The sequence below is a fragment of the Cinclus cinclus genome, chromosome 24 (assembly GCF_963662255.1).
Source record: "Cinclus cinclus chromosome 24, bCinCin1.1, whole genome shotgun sequence".
Classification (NCBI taxonomy): Eukaryota; Metazoa; Chordata; class Aves; order Passeriformes; family Cinclidae; genus Cinclus; species Cinclus cinclus.
The window spans coordinates 2,305,785-2,332,636 of NC_085069.1; the positions used below are offsets into that span (position 1 = coordinate 2,305,785).

A 26,852-nucleotide genomic window follows, 5' to 3' on the forward strand; every position below is an offset into this window, starting at 1 on the left:
CAACAGTGATGTCTGCCTGAGGATAAATCCAGTAGTCTCAGACTCTTTCTGCTGTCCCAGGCATTTTCCCAAATACCACTGAAAAAGAGCACAGCTGACAAACAGTGGGAATCAGCCTATGCCTTGGGCAATGGTGCCTGGATACAGGACTAAGTGCCAAGTGCCCAGGTGGAGGCAGAAGATATGTGAATCTCCTCCAGAAATTCCATTGCTTCTAGAAGAGAAAAGTAGATGTTCAGTTCAGACTCAATCACCTCCCTTGGAGAGCTCTACACTCAAGTGAAATTAATCCCACACTCTCCATAAAGGTGTGTCTATCATGTGGATGCCTCCTCCTTATGAAGTGGTTACATGGACTGTCTTTACTCTCAGTGTACAGAAAGAAAAGCTTTGAGAACATGATTAATCTGTTCTGAAATAAAAATTGGGAGGGGAAAAACAAGTGTTGTTTGGAGGTGCTAATATCCTCCCAATGAGTGTAAAGAGAGACTTGCTTCCCAGCCAGCCTTCCACAGCTCTACACTTTGACTGCTTTGCCAATCCCATTAAAGTTTTTCCACAACAAAGACCAAAATGGGTGGAACAATGTACTGCTAAAAATGATGTGGGGTTTTAGATGTGGAAATGCCCTGACACATCTTCTATGAAGCACACCATTTTGCATAATTTTAATGAAAAATAAGAGAGTAGATTCAGATACTATTTTATTATATGTTATATCTTATGTTATGAATAATGGCTGTGGGTAGAGATATCAGACATTGCCAAATTTTATCCTTAATCAGAGTATGATTTGATGAAATAGCTACAAGAATGTGGCATAGATATATCACAAAACATCAGGCTAAATGGAAAAACACATCTACTTCCTAAAGCAATGTTTCCTCAAGTTGCTGGGATTTCTTTAGGAGATTCAGACAAACCCTGACAAAATGAAGCACTTGGTAAACTGGGGTAGAAACCTGTGGGAGTACCACTCCTCTGGCTCAGTTACAGAACCATTTGTGGTTGGGGTTTGTGACCCTATCCAAGCACGGGACTTTAAAGGACTGGGAAGAATTCTGAATTCACAGGGAATGAACAGATGATGGTAGGAGCAGCAGAACTGAGGCCCAGCCCAGCCAGAGATGGCTGTAAGGTGATAAGAGCTCACTGGGGAATTGGCAGATTCTTGATGCCTGGGATGCCCACACAGACACTTCAGTGGGGATCTTGTACAGGGCAAGAAGTCATGAGAGGGTGGGGATGAATCTGTTTGTTCAACTGATGCCCTGTGAAAAGTCACTTCACTTTTTCCGGAAAGCCTGTCCCAGAGCAAGCTTCACCTCTTTGTTTCTGAGTGTGTAAATGAAGGGGTTCAACAAAGGAGTTACCACTGTGTTAAAGGTATTCACAATTTTGTTCAGATCCAGGGAGTTCTGGGCTGATGGCTTGACATACAGGAACATGGTGGAGCCATACCAGATGGTGACAACACTGAGATGGGCAGAGCAGGTGGAAAAGGCCTTTTTCCGGCCATGGGCTGACTGGATCCGCAGGATGGAAGAGATTATGTACATGTAGGAGACCAGGGTGACCACACAGGAGGCCACCACAACAATTATGGAGATGAGAAAGGTTGCCAGCTCCACAGGCCATGTATCACTGCAGGAGAGGGCAAGGCAGGAATCTATGTCACATAGAAAATGATTGATGATATCTGGCCCACAGAAAGTCAGCCTGGATGTCAGAAAGGCCAGCAGGGAAATGGCCAAAAAGCCTCCCAGCCAGGAGCTGAGTGCCAGCCGAACAGAGAGGACACTGCTCATGAGGGAGCAATACCTCAGGGGGTAGCATATGGCTAAGTAGCGGTCATAGGCCATTACAGACAGGAGAAAACACTCAGTTGAGCCTAGAGAGAGAAGAAAGAACAACTGGAGGATACAGACACTGAAGGAGATGGTCTGGCTAGTCCCCAGCAGGACTCCTATGGCTTTGGGAACAACACCCGTAGTATACCAGATCTCCAGAAAGGAGAGATTACAGAGGAAAAAGTACATTGGGGTGTGTAGGTTGCTGCTTCTCCACACAAGGGCTATAATGGATGCATTGCCTATTATTGTCAGGGTGTATATCAGTGCAAATACCACCACAAAGGAAACTCGGAATTGCCATGTGCCTGGGAAGCCAAGAAGGATGAATTCTTCCACACTTGTCCCATTTGCCATGTCCTTCCAAATGTTGAGATCTGTCTGCAAAGAAAGATAAGATTCTGTAAAAGTTTGCATGCCTGTGCTGGTCCTTCAGGTGCTACAAGTAGTGAAAAAGGTCACCATCCCTGAAAATGCAGTTGGTGCACAACATGGGAAAATGGCATTTATCCTATGTTAAAATTGTCAAAGAAATCCTTCCCTGATGAAACTCATTTGTACAACTAGATCAGGCATACCCCAACAAATGAACACTTGGATAAGTATTTATCAGATTGTGCACCTCCTTTACAGCATGGGGAAGGTAGTCACATCTCTAAGATGAAAATCCCACTTAGGAAATTATGGACAAAAAAAAACCAAGCTGTTACAAGTAGGAGGGGAATAACATAACCTGTAGTCTCCAAGGCAGGCAATACTGATGTGTGATATCAGTAAATGCAACTGAGGAATACAAATACTCTCATGATAATGTGACACTGCAAGAGATTTGCCCCTCACAAGGGATGGAGACTGAGCTGCAGCCACATAGGGCACTAGGTAAGCATGACAGTCACTACTCAAGGTCTCCTATACTTGCTTTCTTCCAAGCCTCAGAACAGGAATCCTTTGCAAATACTTCCATTTCCCTCACTGGTGTCTGCTTCTCAGCATACATGCTAGGGTTGCAATTCACCTCTTTGCAATTTTGCCATCTCAGTCAGGGGAAGGATTTCTGCTGACCAAGCTGAAATATCAGCAGTGAAATACTATCTCAGCTCCTCAGCTTACCCCCTTTCTTTCTTCACAGAGAGAGAAAAAACGTGAGGGAGACATGGCTCATTTTGTCTTATAAACATGGCTAAAAAGCACTTTAGAAGTGCCAGGTTGTCTCTGAGGTCTCAGGCAGGAGTCTGGTAAGCATCTGGATGTTAGACATCTCAACTTGGGCAGAGATATTCGTCTCAGCAACTGAAGGCAAAATCCTCTGAGTTTAATCCCATTAAAGGTAGCTCTGCTGAGCTGTTCCTGCAGACGAGGGAAGATTCTTGATCAGTTCTCTAGAGAGAACATATCTTCAGGTGGATGTGGAAGAGAGATGGACTAAATCACCATCTGAATATCTTTCTCTCCTATCTTCCTCCACAGCAATGTATTCCAGACATCTTATGTACTAAAAGGGTAAAGAAATCTCCCTTAAATCAGCTCTCCTTAAACATGCAAGGCATTGGAAGTCTGTGCTATATGTCTTGGGCAGGCTTCACTCACCAGATTTGCCCGTGGAAATGATCCAAATGACATTTTCTGATGCACTATCCTCCCAAGGTTGCCATGGTCCCCTTGGCTGATGGAGAGCATTAGAAAGAGGAAGATTTACTGGGGGGAACTCTGGATTCAGGTGAAGGTGTGTTGATGAGCAGCTCTCCCCCTGCTGACTCACTTTAAGCTGATGGCAGCTGCCTGACCTGGTTTCCTCTCCATCCAGTAGGATCTGACAGCTTCCAGTCCTGATCTTTTCCCTCTCACAGCCACCACAGTAATTCCACTAAAGGGAGCTTTGTGTGCACACACACAAAGTGCAAACTCTCTTCAGCTTAGCTTCATACAGTGAGATCATAGACTACAGAGTGCCAGCATCATTAGCATAAGAACATTCCCACACCCACCTCATTAACACAATGAAGCTCCAGCTGGCCACGCCTAGGAGACTGTTTTCTGTTTTCCCTCTGGTGTGCCCCAGGGAGTTTGACCTCTGGGAGGTCTTAGATAATAGTACTCTCTCTTTACACAGGCCAATTAAAGAACAGCAATGCAAATACTTATGGGGCTGCTAGGCTGGCTGTTTGCCTCCTACCTGCTCCTGTGGTATGAGAACCTTGTCAGGAACTCAGCTGACACGGAGATGTCTGAAATAGTCGTGTTCCAAGAGACTGGTAGTGTTAAGGTGGCCATGCAACCTCCAGGGTGGGAAGTAACAAAAGGCAACTATGGGCACATGAATACAGAGACTGTAAGGTAAGGGCTTCCCCAGCCTTCATTTCAGAGCCTCTAAATGCAGTTAAGGCCTCTGTCTTCACCTTTAATTGAAGAACTAAGTAAAGATGTAAGCTCAAAATCAGACAAGACATTAGTAGGGGAAAATTCATTTCCCTTGACTCAGAAAAGATGCCCTCTGTAGAGGTACTCATCTTTGCTCTATTCATCATCAGCTGAGAGCAATACTCTCAAGACTTAGTTCTACCCTATCAGTCAATACAGGCCTTACAGACACCTATTTTTCCTCTCAAGACACTCAAGATAAACTAGTCAGCTGGCTTAGACCTCACACACACACAAATACACACACTTATCCTCCAGAGGGAGTCTGCCTGCACTGTCCAGCACCACCACACATGTGTTGGACTTGACAGAGATGTTTTCTGATTTGACACAGATGTTTTCTGACTTGACACAGATGTTTTCTGTGTCCCAGGCTTCAGTGTGGTTGAGAGAAAACTGACCTGTACTTGGTGTGAGGTGGAGATGCAGCTAATGGGAGTGAAGTGCTTAGCCTGAGCCTATTTGCTGACCATGAAACCATCTCCCCACTATCTATCTGTCCTATCCATGGAAATGGATGTAGGGTTAAGCCATGGGATGGAGGTGTTGGAGCCTGTGGGTTCACTTGTGATCACTTAACAAAGCAAGCCATGCACACATGACCAGGTATGGAGGCCCTGCTGTGAGTCTGTCCTAGTTAAGGAGTTCAGAGGCCACCACTGGTCAGCTGCAGAATTTGTGTCTCCAGAAAGATCATTCATGCCATTTCCTGTGCACAAATGCTTTGGGATGGGGTAATATGGGTGATAAGATCTCCCATCACTCACTGTGGGAAGAATCTACAGAGTTTGATAGGGGTTGTACTCCCCATCTGCAGGGCATGTTCTGAGGCCAAGGAGTCATATCTGAGCAGAAATGTTGGAAGGCTAAACCTGTTCCCTGCTGTCTGTGGAGAAGTCAGGGATGCCTTCCTCAGCTCCAAGGGATAGTGCCTGAAAGGGCCCAATTTCTGTGTTTCCCACCCTCCCCTCCTCTGGGTATAATCAGTGATCCACTTGTGTTCACACCTTTCCCTCCACCACCCATGGCAATGCCTTTTGGTCTCAGCAACTTGAGACAAGGACACCAAAAAAAGATTACATGGAGGCTAAGGGTGAGATGCTGAAAGCTTTATTGTCATTGAAGTGGGAAATGAGTTCCCTTATAGAGGAGGCTACTGGTGGTGGTGGGAGACCACATGTAACCGAGGAAAGTCTGTGCCCACTTTGGCACAGACACTGGAGAGCCACTGGAGAGCCAGTGGGGCATCCATCTGCCTGCTTCACTGTGGGCAGGGGTTAGCAGATCCCCCAGAGAGGCTCTGAAAGTCTTACAGTCCAGAAGTATGGAAGACGAGAGAGAGTAAGGCAGGGAAAGCAAACAGGGGCCATGGTTTCAGAGAGCCCCACCTGCCCTCCTTCAGAAGGGCAGCACTGGTTGCTCAGCACCTCTGAATTTAATGGCCAGGAGCTCTGTCCTCAGTCCAGAATCAGCTTCTGGGTTCCTGGGGGTCCTTTTGATGGCTGCACCATGACTTTAACAGGGACGGCATCTGCTGCCACCATAGCGGTTGGTGATGCAGGAGAGGTCAAAGCCCCCAGAGTTGATGGGCACTCCATCACAGCTGAGGATGCTGCCAACAGCAGCAGAGGTGGAGGATCCCACCACGGTGTTCTGAGGGAAGGAGCTGAGGATGGGGCCAGGCAGGGTCACCACCACGGGAGAGGGTTCGATGATGACGGTGGAGTCCTGGCACTGCCTGACACAGGGCTCATTGCAGCTGTTGGCCAGCGGGGTGGGGCCGCAGGGCTGGCAGGGCCGGCACGGGGTGTAGCAGGACATGTCTTGGGGCTGGAGATGCACCTGAAAGAGAGGGAAGGGAAGGAAGGAAGCAAAGCATAGGCACTGTGAGGAGCCATCTGCCATGAGTCCATCATCCCACTGCAAGAATTGCAATGGTACCTGCTTGTGCCAGAAGAGAGAAACTAGGCAGTGAAAGGGGTTTTCAGCCTCATCCTGACATAGTACTGCAAAGTTTCATCTCATTTCTTAAATAAAGAGCTCCCTCAGCCAAATCCCTGGCACTAAGTAAGAATTTAATTCTTCTCTGACCCCTCAGCAGCAGCAGCACTAAGACCCCTCACAGGCTATAGGAACACACATCTGCTTTACCAAAAAAGGACAGGGAAAAGAGCTTCAGACTCACCTGGGTACAAAGGAGAAGGAGGCAGGAGAAGTGGATGAGAAAGTATGAAGTTGGGCTGGCTTTTATGGTTGCTCTGAGTTGCCCCAGGCCCAGAGGTGGCTTCTATGCAAGTGGTAATTTCCTAAAGGTGCTCATGATGTATGGAAAACATCCCAGCTAATGAATGGGCTGGGTGCTTCTTTTCTGCGTTGCCACCTTTTCATTTCCTGGCTTCTGTCATAGACATTTCTTCATGGAAGCTTCTTCTAAGTGCTGAGATTGAGATGCCTCAGGATTTCCAGGGCAGGAATGTGTCAGTGTCTGCAGAATACTCTGCTCAGGTGCTGGATGGGTGCAGTGTGGGGAAGTGAGGTTGGTCTGGAGCTCACTTGTGGTGTTGCCTGTGGCCTTGTTGATAGGAAGGGACCCAGCTGCTCCCAGTCAACCCTTGACTGGTCACTCAAGGACAAGCCATGATACGATTGCAAAAGGACATGCCATGTCTCTTTCCTTCATGCCTCCCAACTTGCTCCAGTGCTTGTTTGTGTTTAGAATCTTGGGCATATGGGTTTCATCTTCTTGCTCCTAAGGCTGTCCTTATGTCCTTCCAATAGCTCCAAGGAGGGAGAATCCTCAAGTCATCTTGGGCAATGTGAGCCAGTGCTTGGTTATCCTCAACAATAAGAAGGTCTTTTCTATGTTTCACAGAGAGCCTCCAGGGTTCCAGCTTGTGCTTGTTGCTTCTGGTCCCATCACTGGGCACCTCAGAGGAGCATCTGGCTCTGTTTGCCTTGCACCCTCTGGATTTGAGTTGCATGGCAAGGTTTTGGTTGTGGGGGAGCCAACACCAGATGGCTTTATGACTGATCCACCACTGGCCAAGGCTGAGCTCATCAGCAATGGTGAAAGCACCTCTGGAATAACATGCTTAAGAAGGGAGAAAACACCTACTGTGAAACACCAGCCAGAAGAGAGGTGAGAGAAGATGTGAGAGAAACAACCATGCAGACACCAATCTCAGTGAAGAGGGGAGACAGGTGCTCCAGATGACCCATAAAAGCTGATACGGGATCAGGCTCCTATCAGGAGCTGTGGCCATGTGAGTGACAGGCCTGTGCTAGAACAGGTTTGCAGGCAGGACCTGTGAAGGGCTGTAGCCCATATGAAGAACTCACATTGGAGAAGTTTATGGGATACTGTCTTCTCATGAGAGGGAACCCATGCTGGCGTAAATAAAGAATGTGAGAGCTCCTTCTCCTAAGGACAGAAGAGCCACACAGACATATGTTGAACTGACCACAACTCCTATTCCCTACCCCTTTGGAGGGGAGAAAATCAGGAGTGAAGTTGAGCCGAAGAAAAAGGAAGGGGTGGGGGGGAAGGTGGTTTTAGATTTTAGATTTATTTCTCATTACCCTACTCTGACTGGATTGCAATAAATCAAGTAAATTTCCCCAATCTCAGTTGTTTTTTCTCATAAGGGTAATTGGTGAGTGATCCTTCCTGTCCTTATCTAGACCCAGGAGCCTCTATCCAGCTGAGGAGGGGGAGTGATGGAACAGCTTTGGTGGGTATCTGGCATCCAGCCAGTGTCAAAGCACCACACCCTCCTTTCAGGTATTTATATATGTTGGTAAAATTCATCTAAGCCTTTTCTTCTCTGTAATGAAGAGTCCCAGTTCTCTCAGCCTTTCCTTATAGGAGAGATGCTGCTGTAAGAGAGTTCATTCATCATTTTTTTGGTCCCTTCATTGGATTCTGTCCAGCACTTCCATAACCCCCCTGTACTAGGGAGTCTAGAATAAGATCCAGTACTCCAGAAGCAGCCTCACCAGCGATGAAGAGAGAGGAACAGTCCTCTTCCTGGACCTTCTGGCAGCATTCCTTCCACTGCAGCCCAGAACACTGTTGACTTTCTTTGAGGCAAGTGCCCATTGCTGGCTCATTGTCAACTCGGTGTCCAGCAGGACAACCCATGTCTTCTGCAAAAGGCTTTACAGCTGAGGGTACATACAACACATACTGATGCACAGGGTTGTTCCTCCCCACATGCAGGACTTTGCCCTTCCCCATGCTGAACTGCAGAAGGTTCCTGTCAGGCCACTTCTTCAGCCTGTTGAAGTCCCTCTGAAAGGTAGCATCCACAGTACTGTAAGAATGATCAAGTGCTCCTCAGTAAACAAGGGCAGAACAAATGTATTTCTTCTTGGGAGAAAAATCGAAGTTTTTTATACAAGTAAGATAGCATTGAAGGGTCCAGTCTGCTTGATTTAGTCCAGTGTGATTTTCAGTCTTAGAGCACATCGAGCCTAAGAACACCAAGAGACTTATGTTATTATGAGAACCCGTGATGATTGTCACATCTTGCATCAGAGGACAACAACCAAGTTTACTGGGAGCAAAGTGAAAGTGATTGATGAGGGCTGAGAAGTATCACTTACAGCACCTAATAAAAGAAAAATCCCTAAACACAGTGGCACACTCCGTAATGTGTACTGGTGAGACTATAATACTCATAGAATATGAAATCATGGGTTGGTTTAGGTTAGAACGGACATTTAAAAGGTCATCCAATCCAACCCCTTCAACTATAAGGTGTGTGGAGGGGGTAAAGAAGTTGTATTTAAAAAACTTAAAACTTTTTTCTTTTTAGTGTGCAGTTAAAAACACACATTGGAGTGGGGTGAAGCCGCCTGACCTGGTCTGAGCTGAAAGACCACACACACACTTCCAATTGGGTTATAAGTTTTATTGAAAAAACACATTAAGGAAAATTGCTGCAAGAGATGTTAGTCTGAATCATCTGAAACATATTTTGAGTAGCTGTGGTCATGGGAAAAATCCATCTTCATATTTTTCAAAAAGAACCAGCATCCAATTATTTTTTATCTGGATTGCTAAAATGAAGTTTGCAAACCTGTTCAAAAAGAAAACCTTTTTGCAGTGACGCAGGGAAAAATCACAGTGGTGCTTACAGACCTTGGAGGAGCAATAACACAGTACTTCCTCTGGGAAGCAACATCCATAGAAATGTGCTTTAAAAGGTCATGACTCTTTCAGGAAAGGGAGCACTGTTCAGAGGGGAGCCGTAGAAATCAAAATCCTGCAGAGTTCAGATGTGCCAAGAAAAGTGCTGGCCAGTGCTCTCCAGGCTGTGGATTCATCAGCAATGCTGAGGAAGTGTGGGCCTTAGGGACCCAGTTGTTGAGGGAAGTGCCCAGAGATATGTTCTTGGTGTAGGACTACTGAGAAAATTCAAGAGATCTCATCCATCTCAGATCTCTGTCTTAGGAGAAAATTCTGCCCCTGAAGTTTCTGTTAATTATTACCTTAATCTGTTCTGCAGATGTGGCGGAGGTCCCAGGAGGACCAGATCTAAGTAGGAGTGCCAGGGCCAGACTCAAGAGAGACCCATCAGCAGGATCCATCCTGTGACTGCAATGGGTGGTGAAGGGACCTGGCCAGAACAAGAGTACAAAATAAGAATAAGAGTACTCTTGTTCTTGGAGAACAATAGCAGCTCAGGCCAGATGCAGGCACTGAGAGGGCAGAGCTGAGGCAGGCCTGTGCTAAGCTTGGGCTGTCAGAGCCCCTGGCAGGGACCAAGATGGAGCTGAGCCCATGGCTGAATTGGGTCCAGGTGATCTTGGGCTTGGTGCTCCCTATCCTGGGGTTACCTGCTGACTCTGCTCTGCCTCCCACAGACTCTGTCTGGGGTAGAAGTGCACTTGTGGCTGGGTTGTGACACCTGTGGGGTCCTAGAGTTCTTGGGCCTCAGGACAGCTGCTCTGTCCTGGAGCAAGGCAAGGCAGAACAAAGCCCTGCTGTGTGTTTTGCCACCACTCCCTGTCCTGGGGCTGGCTTCACCTGCTGGGTGCTGTGTTCAAAGGGAGAAGGACTCCAGCATGGGGCTTGCCATAGCTGATCCCACGGCTGACCTGGGAACACCTCAGCCCTACACCTGGAGCACCAGGTGAGCCAGGCCAGAGGCTGTGCTGCAGGGGGAGAGGGTTGTATGGAGAAGTTGTCTCTGCTGCCCATGACCAGGCATGCTGAGATTGGCCCCTGGATTAGTTGATGGAGGAGAGGAGCAGTGGAGTAGGGAATGTAGGCCATTCCAAGACTATTAACCCATTTCCAATTCCTGCCATTCTTTGGCTTGTGAACCTTCTTGCACCTTCAGCACAGCTTCACACAAAGCAAGAGAAACACTCTTCCCTAAGAACCTGTGGAAATGCTGACCTCCTCAGGGCTTCCCACATGCCTGCAGTTCTCTTCTAGAGAATAGCAGTTTTCAGGAGTTGTGACTGCAAGATGTGTTTCAGGTTCAAGCGGTATTTCTGACAGACACAAGCCATTGGCAGTGGAATAACAAGGGATGTCTTCCTCCATAGATGAAAGGCTGGATAAGAGTTGTAAATGTGCTCTTGCAGCCCAGAAAACTGTCTGTTTCCTGATTTTGCCCCTCTACGCTGAGACCCCATCTCAAATACTGTCTCTAGCTCTGGAGTCCTCAGCACAGGGAGGACATGGATCTTTTGGAGCAAGCCCAGAGGAGGCCACAAAAATGATCTGAGGGCAGGAGCACTACTGTTATGAGGACAGGCTGAGACAATTGGGCTCATTCAGCCTGGAGAAGACAAGGCTTTAAGGAGATTTTGTTGCAGCCTTTCAGAATGTAAAGCTTAAATAAATATTTTAGCAGGGTTTGTTGTGATAGGTCAGGGGATACAGTTTTAAACTAGAAGAGGGTAAATTCAGACCAGCTATGAAGAGATTTTTTACAAAGAGGGTGATAATAGAGAGGAATATGTTCCCCAGAAAGATGATAGATAGCTGAACATGTTCTAGGTCAGGCTTGTGTGAGGCTTTGAACAACCTGGTCTAGTGGAAGGTGTCACTACTCATTGTAGGGAGACTGGACGAGGAGAAATTTAAAAGATCCAACCCAAAATTCTATGAAATTCTGTGATGTTTCAATGTGTGGAAGCAGTGCTAGAAAGTCAAACCCAGGAACAAGGCCACTTTTTTGAGACAAAGGCCCCGAAGATCCCAGTGGAGTGACCCAGACTGACATAATTTACTTTTAATGGACTCCTGCAGCACGTGGCATGAGTCCTGGACTGACGCTGATGTGTTTTGACCCAGAAATGCTTGGGCCTCTCATCTTGTCATGCAAAAGATGCTTTCATTGAGGAGTGTGCCAGAAATAAAGCAGGAAGTGAAAACACAACCATTTAAGAAGCCAAATCACAGCTCACAGCATTAAATGAGATGTTTTGCATTCAAGATGAATTTGTCAGAAAATTACTACCTCTAGAAGAGATACCTCTGGCAGCCTGGGGCAGTAAAGGTCCATGATAAAAGTCAGGATCAGGGAACATGCACCGTTGATGGAAGGAGATCAGCTCAGTGAATCCTTAGCAAACTGCACATATTTAGGCCCTGTTAGAATGTACACACAAGTGGTAAGGGAACCAGGTCCTGTCATTGTCAGGTCACTTGTGGTTACCTTCAGCTGAGCAGGGTGATCGGGTACTGAAGCAAAGCAAATGCCACTTCTGTCTTCAAGAAGGGGGAAAGGAGAACCCAGGGAGCTACAGCCTTCACAGCCTCACCTTAGCCCCTTAGGTGATGGAGCAGCTAATCCTGAAAAGCTCTTCTAATCAAGGCATGTCAGTGATGAGAAAGTCACTAGGAACAGATCAGTGTGGCTTCACCAAGGGGAAGTTATGCCTGATCTTCTTGACAATGTGCTGTGGTGATGTGACAGGTTCAGGAGAGAAAGAAAGAATGGTAGATCTTCTCTACCTGGATGTGAGAAAGGTCTGTGACACTTTTGTGTGGATTCCTGTAGGAGCCTCACAGAGAAGCTCTTGATGTTGGATGAGCAGACAGTGAGGTAGAATGAAAACTGACTGGCCAGGCACAGGGATCAGTGATCAGCAGCACAAAATAAAGTTGGAGACCAGTGACTGGTGGTGCATCCAAAGGGTCAAGACTTGATGGGTCCTGTTTAACAACTTCATTGATGATGTGGGTGATGGGACAGAGTGGGCCCTCAGCAGGTTTGCAGACAGCACCAAACTGGGAGGAGAGGCTTATGCATCAGTCAGGCCAGCATCCAGAGGGACCTCAGCAAGCAGGAGAAATGGCCTGATGGGAAACTCATGCAATCAAACAAGGGAAAGTACAAATTCCCTTCTGTCAAGAAGTCCAACAGTATCCTCAGCTCCATTAGACCAGGTGTTGCCAGGAGCTCAAGAGAGGTGACTGCTCCCCTTTGTGCAGCACTGGGGAGATACAGCTGCAGTGGCCTCCTCTGCCACCACATTGGTGACAAAATGGATCAGTAAGAGCGGTAAGGTGAGTGGAAAATTGTCTGGGCTACCAGGCCCAAAGAGTTGTGGCCATTGCTTCAAAGTCCAGCTGGCAGACAACTCTAGTGTCTCTCAGGGATCAGCAGCAGGACCACTAGATTTGCATGTTACCATGAAGGTCATAAATTTTGGGAAGGAAGACATTCCACAAATTTGGAAGTGACATTGAAAGACAAAGAGCAGGCAGTGAACTGGCATCTCTTTCCCAAGTTGTTCCCAGAGAATCCTGGAACCACCTGTGCAAAGGAAACAGGGAATACAGATCAGACTCTGGAAGTTCTCTATAACAGGAGACTAGGCTACCAACAGCTGCTGGAACATGGGGCTCTCAGGCTCCTCACAGCCATCTGCAGAAAATCTCTGGCTGCTGTTTCCAGCCCCTGAGCACGGAGAGAGCTTGGGGACCCTGCTCTACTCTTGGTTAAGGATCTCCCTGCTGCCTCAGACTGTAGCTATTTCTATGCCAGCTGATTCCCCCTGGGATGTCCTTGCTGGAGGACGGGAAGAGTCCATTCACCAGGACACCAAGCTGTACCCGTGCAGAGCCTCTGACTGCTCTGAGCCGGCGCGAGAGCACGAGCGGCACCGGCGCAGGGTTCAGCCCCGGGGCGGAGCTGAACGGAGCGGCGGGGACGGGAGGCGAGAGAAGGGAAAGAGAGGGGAGCCGGGACCGGCCGGGACAGCGATGCTCGGCCGGCGGAGCGGCGCGATGCGGCAGGGTCGGGGCGCGGGGCTGGCGGCGCTGGCCGCGGTGCTGCTCGGTGCGAGGGGGGGCGGCGGAGAATGAGGGTCGGGGCTGGGGCTGGGATGTTCCCCAGGGATCACGGCGCCTGGTCCTCTGTGTCTTTCAACGTCTCATCCCGCCTTCTTTGCGTCTCTGTCATCTCTCAGCCCCCTTTCCAAATCCTCGTAGTACCCATCTCTCTTGGCATGAGCCAGGTTGCATCTGTGCCTGCTTTTCCATGAACCGTTCTCCTTCTCCTGCCTGTTCAACTTATCATTGCGCTGATTGTAGCCCTCTACCCTTCATTGTAACAACTTTCCCTGTCTATTCTTCATCCATCCACCCACTCATCGTCACCCTGCTCTCCAAGCATCATCCCGCACTTCTCTTTCCACTTGGAGACTTCTCTCATCTCTCCCTTTGATTGTTTCATATCTGTAGATACAATCGTTATCTCGTTAATGTCTCCATTATTCCATCATCCACACATACCCTGTGCATCCGAAGTTATTTTTCTTCTGAATTCAGCCCTCCATTCTACCCTGTTGAAGACTCAAACCTCCTGTCCCTTTTCTTTCTTGTTGCCCCTTCCTCCATGCAGCCAACATTCTTATTATATCATGCACCAATTTCAAATTCTCACCCACATCAGTATCACGCTCCATGCCTGGTAATGTTCATTCACTCCCATTTTTTTTCAGCCTGGTTCTGTCTCACTGCAGACTGTGAGACATACTGCAGACTGTCTCTGTGGGAAAACAGGCAACAAAGTTGAGCCATCATAGCTGATCTTCGGACTTTCTAACTTCTTTCCTGGCAGCGGCTGCGGGCAGAGCCCAGGTGCAGCAGGACCCATTCCTGGAGACCACCGAAGGCACGAGTATCAGAATCAGCTGCTCACACCCCAATATACGGACTGGCGATTTCATCCATTTCTACCGTCAGCTCCCGGGCCAAAGACCCCAGCTCCTGGCGGTCACTGCTAAAGCGCCCAAGGAAGTGCGAAACCCAGAAGGGCGTTTGTGGGTATCGGCAGATCGGCGTTCGAGCGCGCTGTGGCTCGGGCGGCCCCGGCGCGGGGACGCGGCCGTGTATTACTGCGCGCTGGGGCCACGGGCAGAGGAGCCGGGGCTGCGGCCGGGCACGAACCGCCGCGGGCGGGGCCGGGCGGGGCCGGCAGGGGCCGCTCCTCTCCCGGCTGACGCTGCTGCGCGGCACCGGCACCGAGCCGCGCCTGGAACCACAGAAATTACACAATATCTGCGAGGGAATACAATAAATCTCCTAGAACTGACGAGCGTTTCAAAGGATCAGAAAGGTCTGTCACACCTACCTTTCACCTTAAACTGCTTGGTCCCCTTTCCTGCACGATAGCAACCTGTCAAACATCCAGAAGAACAAATGCCACAATTGAGCAATGCTGCAAGTGCTAGAGGGAGAAACTCTAAAGGCTGAGTTACACATGAGGTTTCAATCCAGAGACTTGCCCTAGAGACCCCATTTCCTTAGGGGACAGGAGCCTTTCCGCATCTTCAGGAACTCAGTGGAAGGAGCAAGTTCAGCAGAGGCCGCAGTCAGGCCATGGGAAAGGCCAGACTGTCTGGTTCTCCACGACTCACATCACGCCCATTTACCTTCCCAAGAGAAAGGGAAAAGGGAAAGCGATGATCAAATCACACAATGACACCAGTGTAGCAGTAGGTGATAAGGGAGAGAAGGAGGGAGCCCAGAGCTCTCCAGTTTCTAATTAAAGGGCCATTAGCAACCTGCTGTGAATTGCCTCAGGCTGAACTTTGTCAGTGACAGGAATTGACATGAGGAGCTTGAGGAAAATGGAGGTTTGAGGCGGTCTTGTGGGATTAGGGAGCACTCACCAAGGAATGCCTGTGAGGTTGTGGTGCCTCCAGCCTAGGAGTTCTCCAAAAACCCTCTCAACATGACCTGAGTGTTGTGCTCTCTATTAGGCTTTCTGAGCAGGGGCTTGGATCAAATTGCCCCAGAAGTGATCCCTTGCATGGGAAACCATGATGTGACTCCATAATCTGAGACGTGAGGAGAGGATAAGAAGAACGACCGAGCCTTCAAAGGAGACGTGAAAGTGAGAGATTTGAATCTTCAAAGCGTTCCTTGGAGGATGGAGAGAGAAGGGAGTCAGATGTGCTGAAGACGCTGTGAATGCAGACACAGAGATGCAGCCAGGTGCAGCCAAACCAGCCAAAGGGTTGGGATGATGAGAGACGACAAGGAAGACCCAGGAAAGCACAATCGGCAGTGCTGTGGCCCTGGGGTCAGCAAGGATGGCTGCAGGTTTCTTGACTCAGCACAAATGCAGAACGCTCATCTCCCTGTACATGTCTGATCGTTTTATCTCTGCTCTGATGCCTTAAGAAGGCACAACCTTAGAAAAAGGACTTAGCAGGGAAAGCTTGATCCTGCCCGTTGAACAGGAAAATCTTTGACCATCTCAGGTCCCTCCACTTCTCTCGATACCTCCTTCTAAACCATGGAGCAGTGCAACACCTGCCTGAGAATGTTCCCATTACACCCATTATCATTGCCTGCATCATTGTTCACATCGTTCCAAAGAGTTTCGTGTGACCAACCCGTTTCAGAGGAAAACAAAATAACCTGTATGTGATCACTCAGTAGTGGATATGAGGAAAGAAGAAAACCACGCTGGGAGTGAGGGACCTGGGAGAGAGGCATTTGTCCCAGGCCGATGAAGAAGGGCAGGGGGAGAAGGGGCAGAGACACGGGAGTCCCCTGTTCCCAGAGAAAACTGCCATGAGCCCAGGCGGGTGAGAAATCTCAGCGGGGAAGAAGCCCCTGAGCTCGCAAATGCCCAGCACGGGGTGTGCAGCAGAGCTGGCGATTGCAGCCGGGGAGGTGAGGACTGCAGTGCGAGCTGAGCGGGAACAGCCCCTTGCCATGGCTGAGGCCCCAGAGGCACGGAATGCTCCGAATGCCAGCGGCTGAGCGAGCCACGGGGGCTGCTGCTGGACGAGCGAGAAAGCCAGCAGGAGCATTTCAGGCACGGCAAGGACAGCCCATCGCTCTGCCCGCTCCCGCTGCTGCTTCCTTCGCTCCCGCCCACAGTCGATTCCGGCAGCTCTCTTATCTCGGGGCTGCCACGTCCTCTCCGACTCTTCCTCACTCAGCGAACACGCAGCTTGCTCTCGCCATGCACCTCGCACATCTCATCCTCAGCGTCTTCCTGGCACAGCTCCTGGGTAAGTCCTGCCTTCTCCCCAAGGCACTCCTCTCATTCTTCTTCTTCTTCCCCCAAGAAACTCCCAAAAGCCCATTTAGGGACGTGTTGGGAAATGTCAGTGACTAGAGTGAAAATGCTGAGAAAAATCTCTTCCTCTTTGCGGTTTTTTGAGTGTTTGCTCAAAGAACACATGGATTTTGAACGGAAGAGAGTGAAAACTCCGACCACTTCTCTGTCGTTTCTCTGGCCTTCAATCCATCTTTCTCTACCTCTCTCTTCTCATCCTCCTGCTGACACCTCAGAAGGTCTAAGCAGTCTCTATTATCCTGCATTGTTCCCATTTATATGTAAATTCTCAGATCCTATCAAACCTGCCCAAGGCACCTCACAGTTCTCATTTCACTGACATTAACAGGGTGTCCTTTTGTGACTCCAGGCTGATACTGCTCTGCCACGGCTTCCAGGGTTCTCTGGGCTGGCAGCACAACCAGGGCTCCCTCTTTCCAAGCTCAGCTTTGTATTCTACTCAAGAATCGAGGAGCTCTCAGAGGTGACAGGGAGGGGGAAGCAGGATGAAACTTTCTGCTGTGCCTCATTGGGATCCTCAGTCTGCTTGAGCACACAAAATTCAGGTTGTTCCCAGGTCGTCTGAGCAGTCAAGTAGGAGAAGGGCCACTGAGCAGCTCTTCTCAGGATCCTGACAGCTCTGAAGCCTTGACCAAAGTAATTCTCGCCTGTTTGTCCGCCCATCTCAGGACTTCCCTGCATGACAGAGGGTTTACTGCTCGAGGGATTTGCACCCAATTTCCTTTTCCTGCCTGTAGTCCTTCCCTGTGCACCTGCTGACATTGCCTTTCTTCCAGGCACCATGGGGCAGATCACGGTCACCCAGGAAGATGGACAAGTCATGGTGAAACATGGACACACATTCCACACCACCTGCAAATACCAGAGCAGTAATTTTGACGGACTATTCTGGTACCAGCTGCGGAAAGGCCAAGCCCCCCAGCTGCTCTCCTATCAAGCAGGGACTGGCCCCAGGCACATCGGTCGTATCAGCACGCACCTGAACACCACGGGGAAATACAGTGTCCTGAAGGTGGAGGAAGTGGAGGGCTCTGACAGTGCCCTGTACCTCTGTGCTGTGCAAGACACCCTGGTGCAGGGAGCTTCCTCGGCTGTGCAACAACCCAGGGGAGGGAGGGAGGGGAGGTGTCATGAGGGGCAGAGATTGGGGAAGAGACACACATCCACCCAAGTGTTCACCACAATTTGCATCCCATGTTTGAACAATGGTCTCATAATTTTTCCACCATCCATCCAGACATTTCCCTTGGGAAAGTATTGTAATCTATTTTGACTCATTTCCACATCGTTCAATCTCGAATTTAAGAAAAATATGCCCTGTCCATGGCTGGCACCTTGTCCTTGCACACTCCAGCCCTGCTGATTTTGGCCCCCCATGTTCTCAGCAGAGCCTATGTCTGGTTCTGTGCTCCTGCCCTGTGTGCTCTTGCAGCAGCCCCGTTTGCATGGACACACGTGAAGCACAAATTGGTGGATGGCTCCACACTGCTGTGCACGAGCCTGTGTCAGTCCGTGTGTGTCCCTCATCAGGAGGGAATTCCCTGCCGATGCCAGGGACACCGAGCACTGCTCTGGCCCTGCACAGCACAGAGCAGCAGCTTGCCAGGCTCAGAAGGAGCCCGAGTGCAGCTGAGCGCTGACGGCAGCTGCTCGCTGCAGATGTGTGCAGGGAAGAGGTGCTGAAATGCAGCCCCTGTGTCCCGAGGCCTCCCTTTCGTGCTATTGCAAAGCTCCCGCTCCGCTGATGCAGATGTCAGCCCCAGCAAGGGCTGTTTCGGTCCGGCTTGGATGCTCACTTGAAGTGAGGACCAACAACACGGGCGGGGGCTCAGCAGGGCTGGCAGCTCCCGTGGCCTGGGCCCCAGGCGGGACAGAGCCGCTCGCAGCAGCGCTGCAGAGGGCAAAAGGAGGAGCTTTGCCTTGCGGCCGTGGAGACAGGCTCGGCAATGCTGCAGCCGTGTGCTGCCAGTGGCGAAGTGGATGGATGTGCTCGGGATGCAGTGTGGGTGGTGTGCGGGATGGGACACAGCCGTCTCCTGTCGCTGGCCGTGCCAATCGTCCTGGTGGCGCTCGTTGTGCCGGTGCCGGCAGAGGCGGGGGCTGAGGCCGGCCGGGGCGGAGCTGGCGGCGTCGGAGAGGAGGCGGCACGGCCGCAGCAGAGAGCCGGGGCTGAGGGCACAGCGATGCTCGGCCGGCGGAGCGGCGCGATGCGGCGGGGTCGGGGCGCGGGGCTGGCGGCGCTGGCCGCGGTGCTGCTCGGTGCGAGGGGGGCGGCCGGGGGGTCCGGGGCAGCGGGATATGTGAGATCGGCCCAGCCCGACATTCATCTCTTACCCTCGTGTTCTCTTTCAGTTCCTATCTACCCTTTGTCCCGTTCTGTACCTTCATACGTTCTTCCCTACTTGAAGTCATTCCTTCCAACTGTGTGTTCCTTACATCACTTCTTTATACATCCCTCCCTCCCTCCATCCATCGCTCCCTCCATCCATCCGTCCGCTCCCCTCTGCCAGTGTATTTTCTCATTTCGTTCTGATTTTTCCTCAAAACACGCTCACAGATTCTTGCCCTCACAAAAACATGCTCAGTGAGACAATCCCTCCCAACTTTCTTATCAGAACATACCCCGGTTCGCTCTGACCTGTCTTCCTCTCCCATCGCGTCCTGCATGTCATTCTTTTCTAAAGAAAAGGGATTTTTCTTTTCTTCCACACAGTGGCTGTGGCCAGAGCTCAGGTACAGCAGGACCCATTCCTGGAGACCAACGAGGGTACCGAAATCAACATCAACTGCTCACATCCCAAAATCCAGACCATCGAATACATCCACTGGTACCGTCAGCTGCCCGGCCGAGGACCCCAACCGCTTGCAGTCATTTTGAAAAATTCCAAAGAGCTGCCGGACATCGGAGGAAAGCTGTGGGTGTCGGCAGACCGGAGCTGGAGCGCGCTGTGGCTCGGGCGGCCCCGGCGCGGGGACGCGGCCGTGTATTACTGCGCGCTGGGGCCACGGGCAGAGGAGCCGGGGCTGCGGCCGGGCACGAACCGCCGCGGGCGGGGCCGGGCGGGGCCGGCAGGGGCCGCTCCTCTCCCGGCTGACGCTGCTGCGCGGCACCGGCACCGAGCCGCGTCTTGAACCCGCGGGACCCCGGCCCGGAGACACCACGGCCCCGGCACACGGCTTGGCCTTCCACGACAGCCCCCTCCGAGCACGGGGATGCTGCCCTGCAAGGAGTACAAAACGATTCTGCTGGACAGGAACATCTCATCTGCGGTCACGGCAATCTGGCAAGGTAGTTCTCAGCGTATTGGCGGCCAAAGAAACGCTCCGGAGATTTCGGCTCCTTGCTCGGTGAGGAAGGGGACCTGATCAAATAACAGGGAAAGGGCTCTCACTCCCCGTGCCTATTTGCCCTCATCTCCTCAGTTCCATCCCATCGCTGAGCCTCCCTGAAGCCTTCCTGGGAATAAATGAGCACAAAGTGTAGAAGAAGAAGTAATTAAAGAACTCCTACTGCACACACACGAGTTCACAGTATCACAAAGACACTCTGGAGCTTGCACACACCCCAAGAGTAACTCATAGCTCCGCATTTATGAAGAGGTGTGGGTGCACACACATCTCCAAAGCACACCCAAGCACTGACACTTCTCCTTCTGGCATGTCCCCACCGATGTGCAAACACACACACTCACTCCTATTCCTGCTCCCGCACCCAAGTCTTTGCACGCCCATCTACGTGAACATTCCTGTCCAGACATGTGCACGCATGAAGCACATCCCAAGACGTCTCTATTCACACACATACACGCTCCCATCTTCCCTCCTCTGCTCACCCTGATGCTGACCGGTTTTCGCCTCCTGATGGGTTAGCATTGGGCTGCTGGTTTTGATCCTGCCCTGTTAAAACTGCCTTCAGGAAAGTGTTCAGGCCTCATTGGACATCTTACTCTCCGTTCAGCCTGCGAGTACACAGACTATGTCATGGGCTGGCCTGACTCCTTGTCCTTCCCCACAAGGCTCCAGCCCTGCTGCTCTTGGTCCCAGGTTTCCTCAGCAGCATCCATGGCTGCTTGTGTCCTTGCCTGTGCTCCTGATTTGTGTGTGCTTGTTTCCAGGCAGGGTCCACAGGAATCCATGTGGGAGCACAGATTCGTGCATGAATCCACCCCGGTGTGCAGGAGCGTGTGTCCGTGTGTGTGCGTGTGCCTGTGTGTGTGTGTCCTATTGTGTTAATGAACAAGTGAAATGCGTTGATTGCACTGGACACGCTCTCTGCTGCTCTGTCCTGAGCATCACCGAGCAGCATTTTCCCAGACTCAGAAGGAGCCCGAGTGCAGCTGACCAACGATGTAGCAGCCTGCAGGAGATTTGTCCAGGGAAGAGGCGCTGAAATGCACTCCCTGCTTCCTGGGCCCTCCTTTTCCAGCTGCTCTAAACATCATGTTCTGCTACTGCCAATTGCCGGCCCCAACAACGATGGTATGAGTCAAGCTGGGGTTTTAGCTTCATCTCTTTAAAACGTTTGCAGTGTTTCATCATGCCACTGAGTGCTCGCACAAAGACAGACACACAGACGTACGGATACACAGACAGACGGACAGGTCTCTCCAGCCTGTGCACAGCTGCTCCCCCCTCTGCTGCATCAGATTTGTTTCGCAGACACGGAGTAAGGCTGAGGTTTTATGCCCACCTCCTGTATCCTGTGAGAGTGGATTTCTTTTCAGTGCCCTGAAGGACAATTCAGGAGTCCCCACAAGACAGCCAAGGGGGGATGTCAGGAAACAGATGATGGGAGTGAAAGAAACACAAGGAACTGTCAATCTTGAGCTTCATGACACCAGCCCAACCCCTGCCATCCATCCCGACCCGCCGCTTCCGACTTTCAGAGACTGGACCGCAGCCGCACTCCCACCGCGCTCGTCTCCGCTGCGAGCCCTGCCCGGACTCGCCGAGCAGCGGCGGCTCAGGGCTCTGCCCCGGGGCGGAGCGGGGGGCGGCGGAGAGACCAGAAGAGGAGTGGAGACGTGCGAGAGGAGGCGGCACGGCCGCAGCAGAGAGCCGGGGCTGAGGGCACAGCGATGCTCGGCCGGCGGAGCGGCGCGATGCGGCGGGGTCGGGGCGCGGGGCTGGCGGCGCTGGCCGCGGTGCTGCTCGGTGCGAGGGGGGCGGCCGGGGGGTCCGGGGCAGCGGGATATGTGAGATCGGCCCAGCCCGACATTCATCTCTTACCCTCCTGTTCCTTTTCGGTTCTTTTTTAACCTCTGTCCGTTTCTGTACCCTCATGCTTTGTTCCCTCCGTGAAGTCATTGCTTCCAAATGCGCGATCTTTATTTCACGTCTATATCCATTCATCCATCCATCCGTCTGTCCGTCCACCTCAGTCAGTCTATTTTTCTTATTTCGTTCTGATTCTCTTCAAAACACCCCTTATACATTGTTGTCCTCGCAGAATTATTCTCAGTGAAATAATCACTCCATACTTTATTATCACACCATAATCCCGGTGAGCTCTGGTAGTTCTTCCTACCCCATTTGCCCCTGCATGTTATTTTCTACTAAAAAGAATGATTGTTTTTTTCCCCCCCTACAGTGGCCGTGTCCAGAGCTCAGGTACAGCAGGAGCCGTCACTAGAGACCACCGAGGGCACCGGAATCAACATCACCTGCTCACATCCCAAAATCCAGACCAACGATTATATCTACTGGTACCGTCAGCTGCCCGGCCGAGGACCCAAGTTCCTCGCGCTCACTGCTAGAGGCTCCAAGGATTTGCCGGACATCGGAGGAAAGCTGTGGGTGTCGGCAGACCGGAGCTGGAGCGCGCTGTGGCTCGGGCGGCCCCGGCGCGGGGACGCGGCCGTGTATTACTGCGCGCTGGGGCCACGGGCAGAGGAGCCGGGGCTGCGGCCGGGCACGAACCGCCGCGGGCGGGGCCGGGCGGGGCCGGCAGGGGCCGCTCCTCTCCCGGCTGACGCTGCTGCGCGGCACCGGCACCGAGCCGTCCCTGGAACCACAGAAATTACACAATATCTGCGAGGGAATACAATAAATCTCCTAGAACTGACGAGCGTTTCAAAGGATCAGAAAGGTCCGTCACACCTACCTTCCACCTTAAACTGCTTGGTCCCCTTTCCTGCACGATAGCAACCTGTCAAACATCCAGAAGAACAAATGCCACAATTGAGCAATGCTGCAAGTGCTAGAGGGAGAAACTCTAAAGGCTGAGTTACACATGAGGTTTCACTCCAGAGACTTGCCCTAGAGACCCCATTTCCTTAGGGGACAGGAGCCTTTCCGCATCTTCAGGAACTCAGTGGAAGGAGCAAGTTCAGCAGAGGCCGCAGTCAGGCCATGGGAAAGGCCAGACTGTCTGGTTCTCCACGACTCACATCACGTCCATTTACCTTCCCAAGAGAAAGGGAAAAGGGAAAGCGATGATCAAATCACACAATGACACCAATGTAGCAGTAGGTGATAAGGGAGAGAAGGAGGGAGCCCAGAGCTCTCCAGTTTCTAATTAAAGGGCCATTAGCAACCTGCTGTGAATTGCCTCAGGCTGAACTTTGTCAGTGACAGGAATTGACATGAGGAGCTTGAGGAAAATGGAGGTTTGAGGCGGTCTTGTGGGATTAGGGAGATCTCACCAAGGAATGCCTGTGGGGTTGTGGTGCCTCCAGCCTTGGAGTTCTCCAAAAACCCTCTCAACATGACCTGGGTGTTGTGCTCTCTATTAGGCTTTCTGAGCAGGGGCTTGGATCAAATTGCCCCAGAAGTGATCCCTTGCAAGGGAAACCATGATGTGACTCCATAATCTGAGACGTGAGGAGAGGATAAGAAGAACGACCGAGCCTTCAAAGGAGACGTGAAAGTGAGAGATTTGAATCTTCAAAGCGTTCCTTGGAGGATGGAGAGAGAAGGGAGTCAGATGTGCTGAAGACGCTGTGAATGCAGACACAGAGATGCAGCCAGGTGCAGCCAAACCAGCCAAAGGGTTGGGATGATGAGAGACGACAAGGAAGACCCAGGAAAGCACAATCGGCAGTGCTGTGGCCCTGGGGTCAGCAAGGATGGCTGCAGGTTTCTTGACTCAGCACAAATGCAGAACGCTCATCTCCCTGAACATGTCTGATCGTTTTATCTCTGCTGTGATGCCTTAAGAAGGCACAACCTTAGAAAAAGGACTTAGCAGGGAAAGCTTGATCCTGCCCGTTGAACAGGAAAATCTTTGACCTCCTCAGGACCCTCCACTTCTCTCGACACCTCCTTCTAAACCATGGAGCAGGGCAACACCTGCATGAGAATGTTCCCATTACACCCATTATCATTGCCTGCATCATTGTTCACATCGTTCCAAAGAGTTTCGTGTGACCAGCCCTTTTCAGAGGAAAACAAAATGACCAATATGGGATCACTCTGGATTGGATATGGGGAATAAAAGAGGGTGGGAGTGAGGGACCTGGGAGAGAGGCATTTGTCCCAGGCCGATGAAGAAGGGCAGGGGAGAAGGGGCAGAGACACGGGTGTCCCCTGCTCCCAGAGGAAACTGCCATGAGCCCAGGCGGGTGAGAAATCTCAGCGGGGAAGAAGCCCCTGAGCTCGCAAATGCCCAGCACGGGGTGTGCAGCAGAGCTGGCGATTGCAGCCGGGGAGGTGAGGACTGCAGTGCGAGCTGAGCGGGAACAGCCCCTTGCCATGGCTGAGGCCCCAGAGGCACGGAATGCTCCGAATGCCAGCGGCTGAGCGAGCCACGGGGGCTGCTGCTGGACGAGCGAGAAAGCCAGCAGGAGCATTTCAGGCACGGCAAGGACAGCCCATCGCTCTGCCCGCTCCCGCTGCTGCTTCCTTCGCTCCCGCCCACAGTCGATTCCGGCAGCTCTCTTATCTCGGGGCTGCCACGTCCTCTCCGACTCTTCCTCACTCAGCGAACACGCAGCTTGCTCTCGCCATGCACCTCGCACATCTCATCCTCAGCGTCTTCCTGGCACAGCTCCTGGGTAAGTCCTGCCTTCTCCCCAAGGCACTCCTCTCATTCTTCTTCTTTCCCCAAGAAAATCCCAAAAGCCCATTTAGGGACGTGTTGGGAATGTTTGTGGTTGGAGTGCAAAAACACTGAGAAAATATAGTTCCTCTTTGTGGTGTTTCGACTGTACACTCAAGAAGCTCTTGGATTTTTAAAAGGAAGAGAGTGAACCCCATGACTTCTTCTCTGTCTTTTCTCTCCCCTTCAATCCCTCTTCCTCTGCCCCTCTCTTCTCCCCCACCGTCACCTTATAAAATCTCAGCAGTCTCTACTATCCTGCACTGATGGTACATATATGTAAATTCCCAGATCCTATCAAACGTGCCCTAGGCACCCCGAGGTTCTCATTTCACTGACATTAACAGGGTATCACGTTTGCCTCCAGGCGGACACAGCTCTGCCACGGCTTCCAGGGTTCTCTGGGCTGGCAGCACAACCAGGGCTCCCTCTTTCCAAGCTCAGCTTTGTGTTCTACTCAGGGCTGGAGCACCCGTCAGAGGTGACAGGGAGGAGGAAGCAGAATGAACGTTTCTGCTGTGCCTCAGTGGGCTCCTCAATCTGCTTGAGCACACAAAATGCGGGTTGTTCCCAGGTCGTCTGAGCAGTCAAGTAGGAGCAGGGACACTGCGCAGCTCTTCTCAGGATCCTGAGAGATTTGAAACCTTACCCAAAATCATTGTCTCTTGTCTGTCTGCCCATCTCAGGAATTCCCTTACAGAGTAGAGGGTTTTCTCCAGCAGGCTTTTGCACCTAGTTTGCTTTTCCTGCCTGTAGTCCTTTCTTGTGCACCTGCTGACATTAACTTTTCTTCCAGGCACCAAGGGGCAGATCGCCGTCACCCAGGAAGATGGACAAGTCATGGTGAAGCATGGTCACACATTCCACACCACCTGCAAATACCAGAGCAGTGGTTTTAATGCCTTGCTCTGGTACCAGCTGCGGAAAGGCCAAGCCCCCCAGCTGCTCTCCTATCAAGCAGGGACTGGCCCCAGGCACATCGGCCGTATCAGCACGCACCTGAACACCACGGGGAAATACAGTGTCCTGAAGGTGGAGGAAGTGGAGGGCTCTGACAGTGCCCTGTACCTCTGTGCTGTGCGAGACACCCTGGTGCAGGGAGCTTCCTCGGCTGTGCAACAACCCAGGGGAGGGAGGGAGGGGAGGTGTCATGAGGGGCAGAGACTGGGGAAGAGACACACCTCCACCCAAGTGTTCACCACAAGTTGCATCCCATGTTTGAACAATGGTCTCATAATTTTTCCACCATCCATCCAGACATTTCCCTTGGGAAAGTATTGTAATCTATTTTGACTCATTTCCACATCGTTCAATCTCGAATTTAAGAAAAATATGCCCTGTCCATGGCTGGCACCTTGTCCTTGCACACTCCAGCCCTGCTGATTTTGGCCCCCCATGTTCTCAGCAGAGCCTATGTCTGGTTCTGTGCTCCTGCCCTGTGTGCTCTTGCAGCAGCCCCGTTTGCATGGACACACGTGAAGCACAAATTGGTGGATGGCTCCACACTGCTGTGCACGAGCCTGTGTCAGTCCGTGTGTGTCCCTCATCAGGAGGGAATTCCCTGCCGATGCCAGGGACACCGAGCACTGCTCTGGCCCTGCACAGCACAGAGCAGCAGCTTGCCAGGCTCAGAAGGAGCCCGAGTGCAGCTGAGCGCTGACGGCAGCTGCTCGCTGCAGATGTGTGCAGGGAAGAGGTGCTGAAATGCAGCCCCTGTGTCCCGAGGCCTCCCTTTCGTGCTATTGCAAAGCTCCCGCTCCGCTGATGCAGATGTCAGCCCCAGCAAGGGCTGTTTCGGTCCGGCTTGGATGCTCACTTGAAGTGAGGACCAACAACACGGGCGGGGGCTCAGCAGGGCTGGCAGCTCCCGTGGCCTGGGCCCCAGGCGGGACAGAGCCGCTCGCAGCAGCGCTGCAGAGGGCAAAAGGAGGAGCTTTGCCTTGCGGCCGTGGAGACAGGCTCGGCAATGCTGCAGCCGTG

General features: G+C 51.5%; 5 protein-coding genes and 2 gene segments (V, D, J or C); 5 read left to right on the forward strand and 2 right to left on the reverse strand.

Annotated features, from left to right (window-relative positions):
• Positions 1-1,286: 1,286 nt before the first annotated feature.
• On the reverse strand, positions 1,287-3,650 carry LOC134053394 (olfactory receptor 6F1-like). The gene is made up of 3 exons (XM_062508412.1): positions 3,610-3,650; positions 3,438-3,513; positions 1,287-2,231 (listed from the first exon to the last, which is right to left on the reverse strand). The coding sequence occupies exons 1-3, from the start codon at positions 3,648-3,650 to the stop codon at positions 1,287-1,289; spliced, it is 1,062 nt and encodes a 353-aa protein (XP_062364396.1).
• Positions 3,651-5,783: 2,133 nt separating this feature from the next.
• On the reverse strand, positions 5,784-6,514 carry LOC134053068 (feather keratin Cos1-1/Cos1-3/Cos2-1). The gene is made up of 2 exons (XM_062507887.1): positions 6,454-6,514; positions 5,784-6,091 (listed from the first exon to the last, which is right to left on the reverse strand). The coding sequence occupies exon 2, from the start codon at positions 6,087-6,089 to the stop codon at positions 5,784-5,786; it is 306 nt and encodes a 101-aa protein (XP_062363871.1). The 5' UTR covers positions 6,090-6,091; positions 6,454-6,514.
• Positions 6,515-13,521: 7,007 nt separating this feature from the next.
• LOC134053435 (uncharacterized) lies at positions 13,522-14,910 on the forward strand. The gene is made up of 2 exons (XM_062508459.1): positions 13,522-13,573; positions 14,357-14,910. Exons 1-2 carry the CDS (start codon positions 13,522-13,524, stop codon positions 14,908-14,910), a joined length of 606 nt encoding a protein of 201 aa, XP_062364443.1.
• A 1,416-nt stretch (positions 14,911-16,326) lies between these two features.
• Positions 16,327-18,474, forward strand: LOC134053436 (uncharacterized). Its single transcript, XM_062508460.1, has 3 exons — positions 16,327-16,766; positions 17,611-17,959; positions 18,267-18,474. Exons 1-3 carry the CDS (start codon positions 16,490-16,492, stop codon positions 18,472-18,474), a joined length of 834 nt encoding a protein of 277 aa, XP_062364444.1. The 5' UTR covers positions 16,327-16,489.
• A 567-nt stretch (positions 18,475-19,041) lies between these two features.
• LOC134053437 (T cell receptor alpha variable 4-like) lies at positions 19,042-19,966 on the forward strand. The segment is given in 2 exon segments: positions 19,042-19,093; positions 19,548-19,966. Coding segments are annotated over 2 exon segments (471 nt in total).
• Positions 19,967-21,936: 1,970 nt separating this feature from the next.
• Positions 21,937-22,978, forward strand: LOC134053438 (T cell receptor alpha variable 3-like). The segment is given in 2 exon segments: positions 21,937-21,988; positions 22,425-22,978. Coding segments are annotated over 2 exon segments (606 nt in total).
• Positions 22,979-24,388: 1,410 nt separating this feature from the next.
• Positions 24,389-26,532, forward strand: LOC134053439 (uncharacterized). The gene is made up of 3 exons (XM_062508462.1): positions 24,389-24,828; positions 25,669-26,017; positions 26,325-26,532. The coding sequence occupies exons 1-3, from the start codon at positions 24,552-24,554 to the stop codon at positions 26,530-26,532; spliced, it is 834 nt and encodes a 277-aa protein (XP_062364446.1). The 5' UTR covers positions 24,389-24,551.
• Positions 26,533-26,852: the final 320 nt, after the last annotated feature.

Excerpts from the sequence above, each read along its gene's own strand:
- LOC134053394 (XM_062508412.1), bottom strand. The coding sequence starts at position 3,650 with ATGGAGAGGAAACCAGGTCAGGCAGCTGCCATCAGCTTAAA. Across the intron at positions 3,514-3,609 it reads GCAGCTGCCATCAGCTTAAA|CCAAGGGGACCATGGCAACC; the intron begins GTGAGTCAGCAG and ends GCTCTCCATCAG. Across the intron at positions 2,232-3,437 it reads CATTTCCACGGGCAAATCTG|ACAGATCTCAACATTTGGAA; the intron begins GTGAGTGAAGCC and ends CTTTCTTTGCAG.
- LOC134053068 (XM_062507887.1), bottom strand. The coding sequence starts at position 6,089 with ATGTCCTGCTACACCCCGTGCCGGCCCTGCCAGCCCTGCGGCCCCACC.
- LOC134053435 (XM_062508459.1), top strand. The coding sequence starts at position 13,522 with ATGCGGCAGGGTCGGGGCGCGGGGCTGGCGGCGCTGGCCGCGGTGCTG. Across the intron at positions 13,574-14,356 it reads GCTGGCCGCGGTGCTGCTCG|CGGCTGCGGGCAGAGCCCAG; the intron begins GTGCGAGGGGGG and ends CTTTCCTGGCAG.
- LOC134053436 (XM_062508460.1), top strand. The coding sequence starts at position 16,490 with ATGCTCCGAATGCCAGCGGCTGAGCGAGCCACGGGGGCTGCTGCTGGA. Across the intron at positions 16,767-17,610 it reads CTTCCTGGCACAGCTCCTGG|GCACCATGGGGCAGATCACG; the intron begins GTAAGTCCTGCC and ends CCTTTCTTCCAG. Across the intron at positions 17,960-18,266 it reads AGGGGAGGGAGGGAGGGGAG|CAGCCCCGTTTGCATGGACA; the intron begins GTGTCATGAGGG and ends GTGCTCTTGCAG.
- LOC134053439 (XM_062508462.1), top strand. The coding sequence starts at position 24,552 with ATGCTCCGAATGCCAGCGGCTGAGCGAGCCACGGGGGCTGCTGCTGGA. Across the intron at positions 24,829-25,668 it reads CTTCCTGGCACAGCTCCTGG|GCACCAAGGGGCAGATCGCC; the intron begins GTAAGTCCTGCC and ends CTTTTCTTCCAG. Across the intron at positions 26,018-26,324 it reads AGGGGAGGGAGGGAGGGGAG|CAGCCCCGTTTGCATGGACA; the intron begins GTGTCATGAGGG and ends GTGCTCTTGCAG.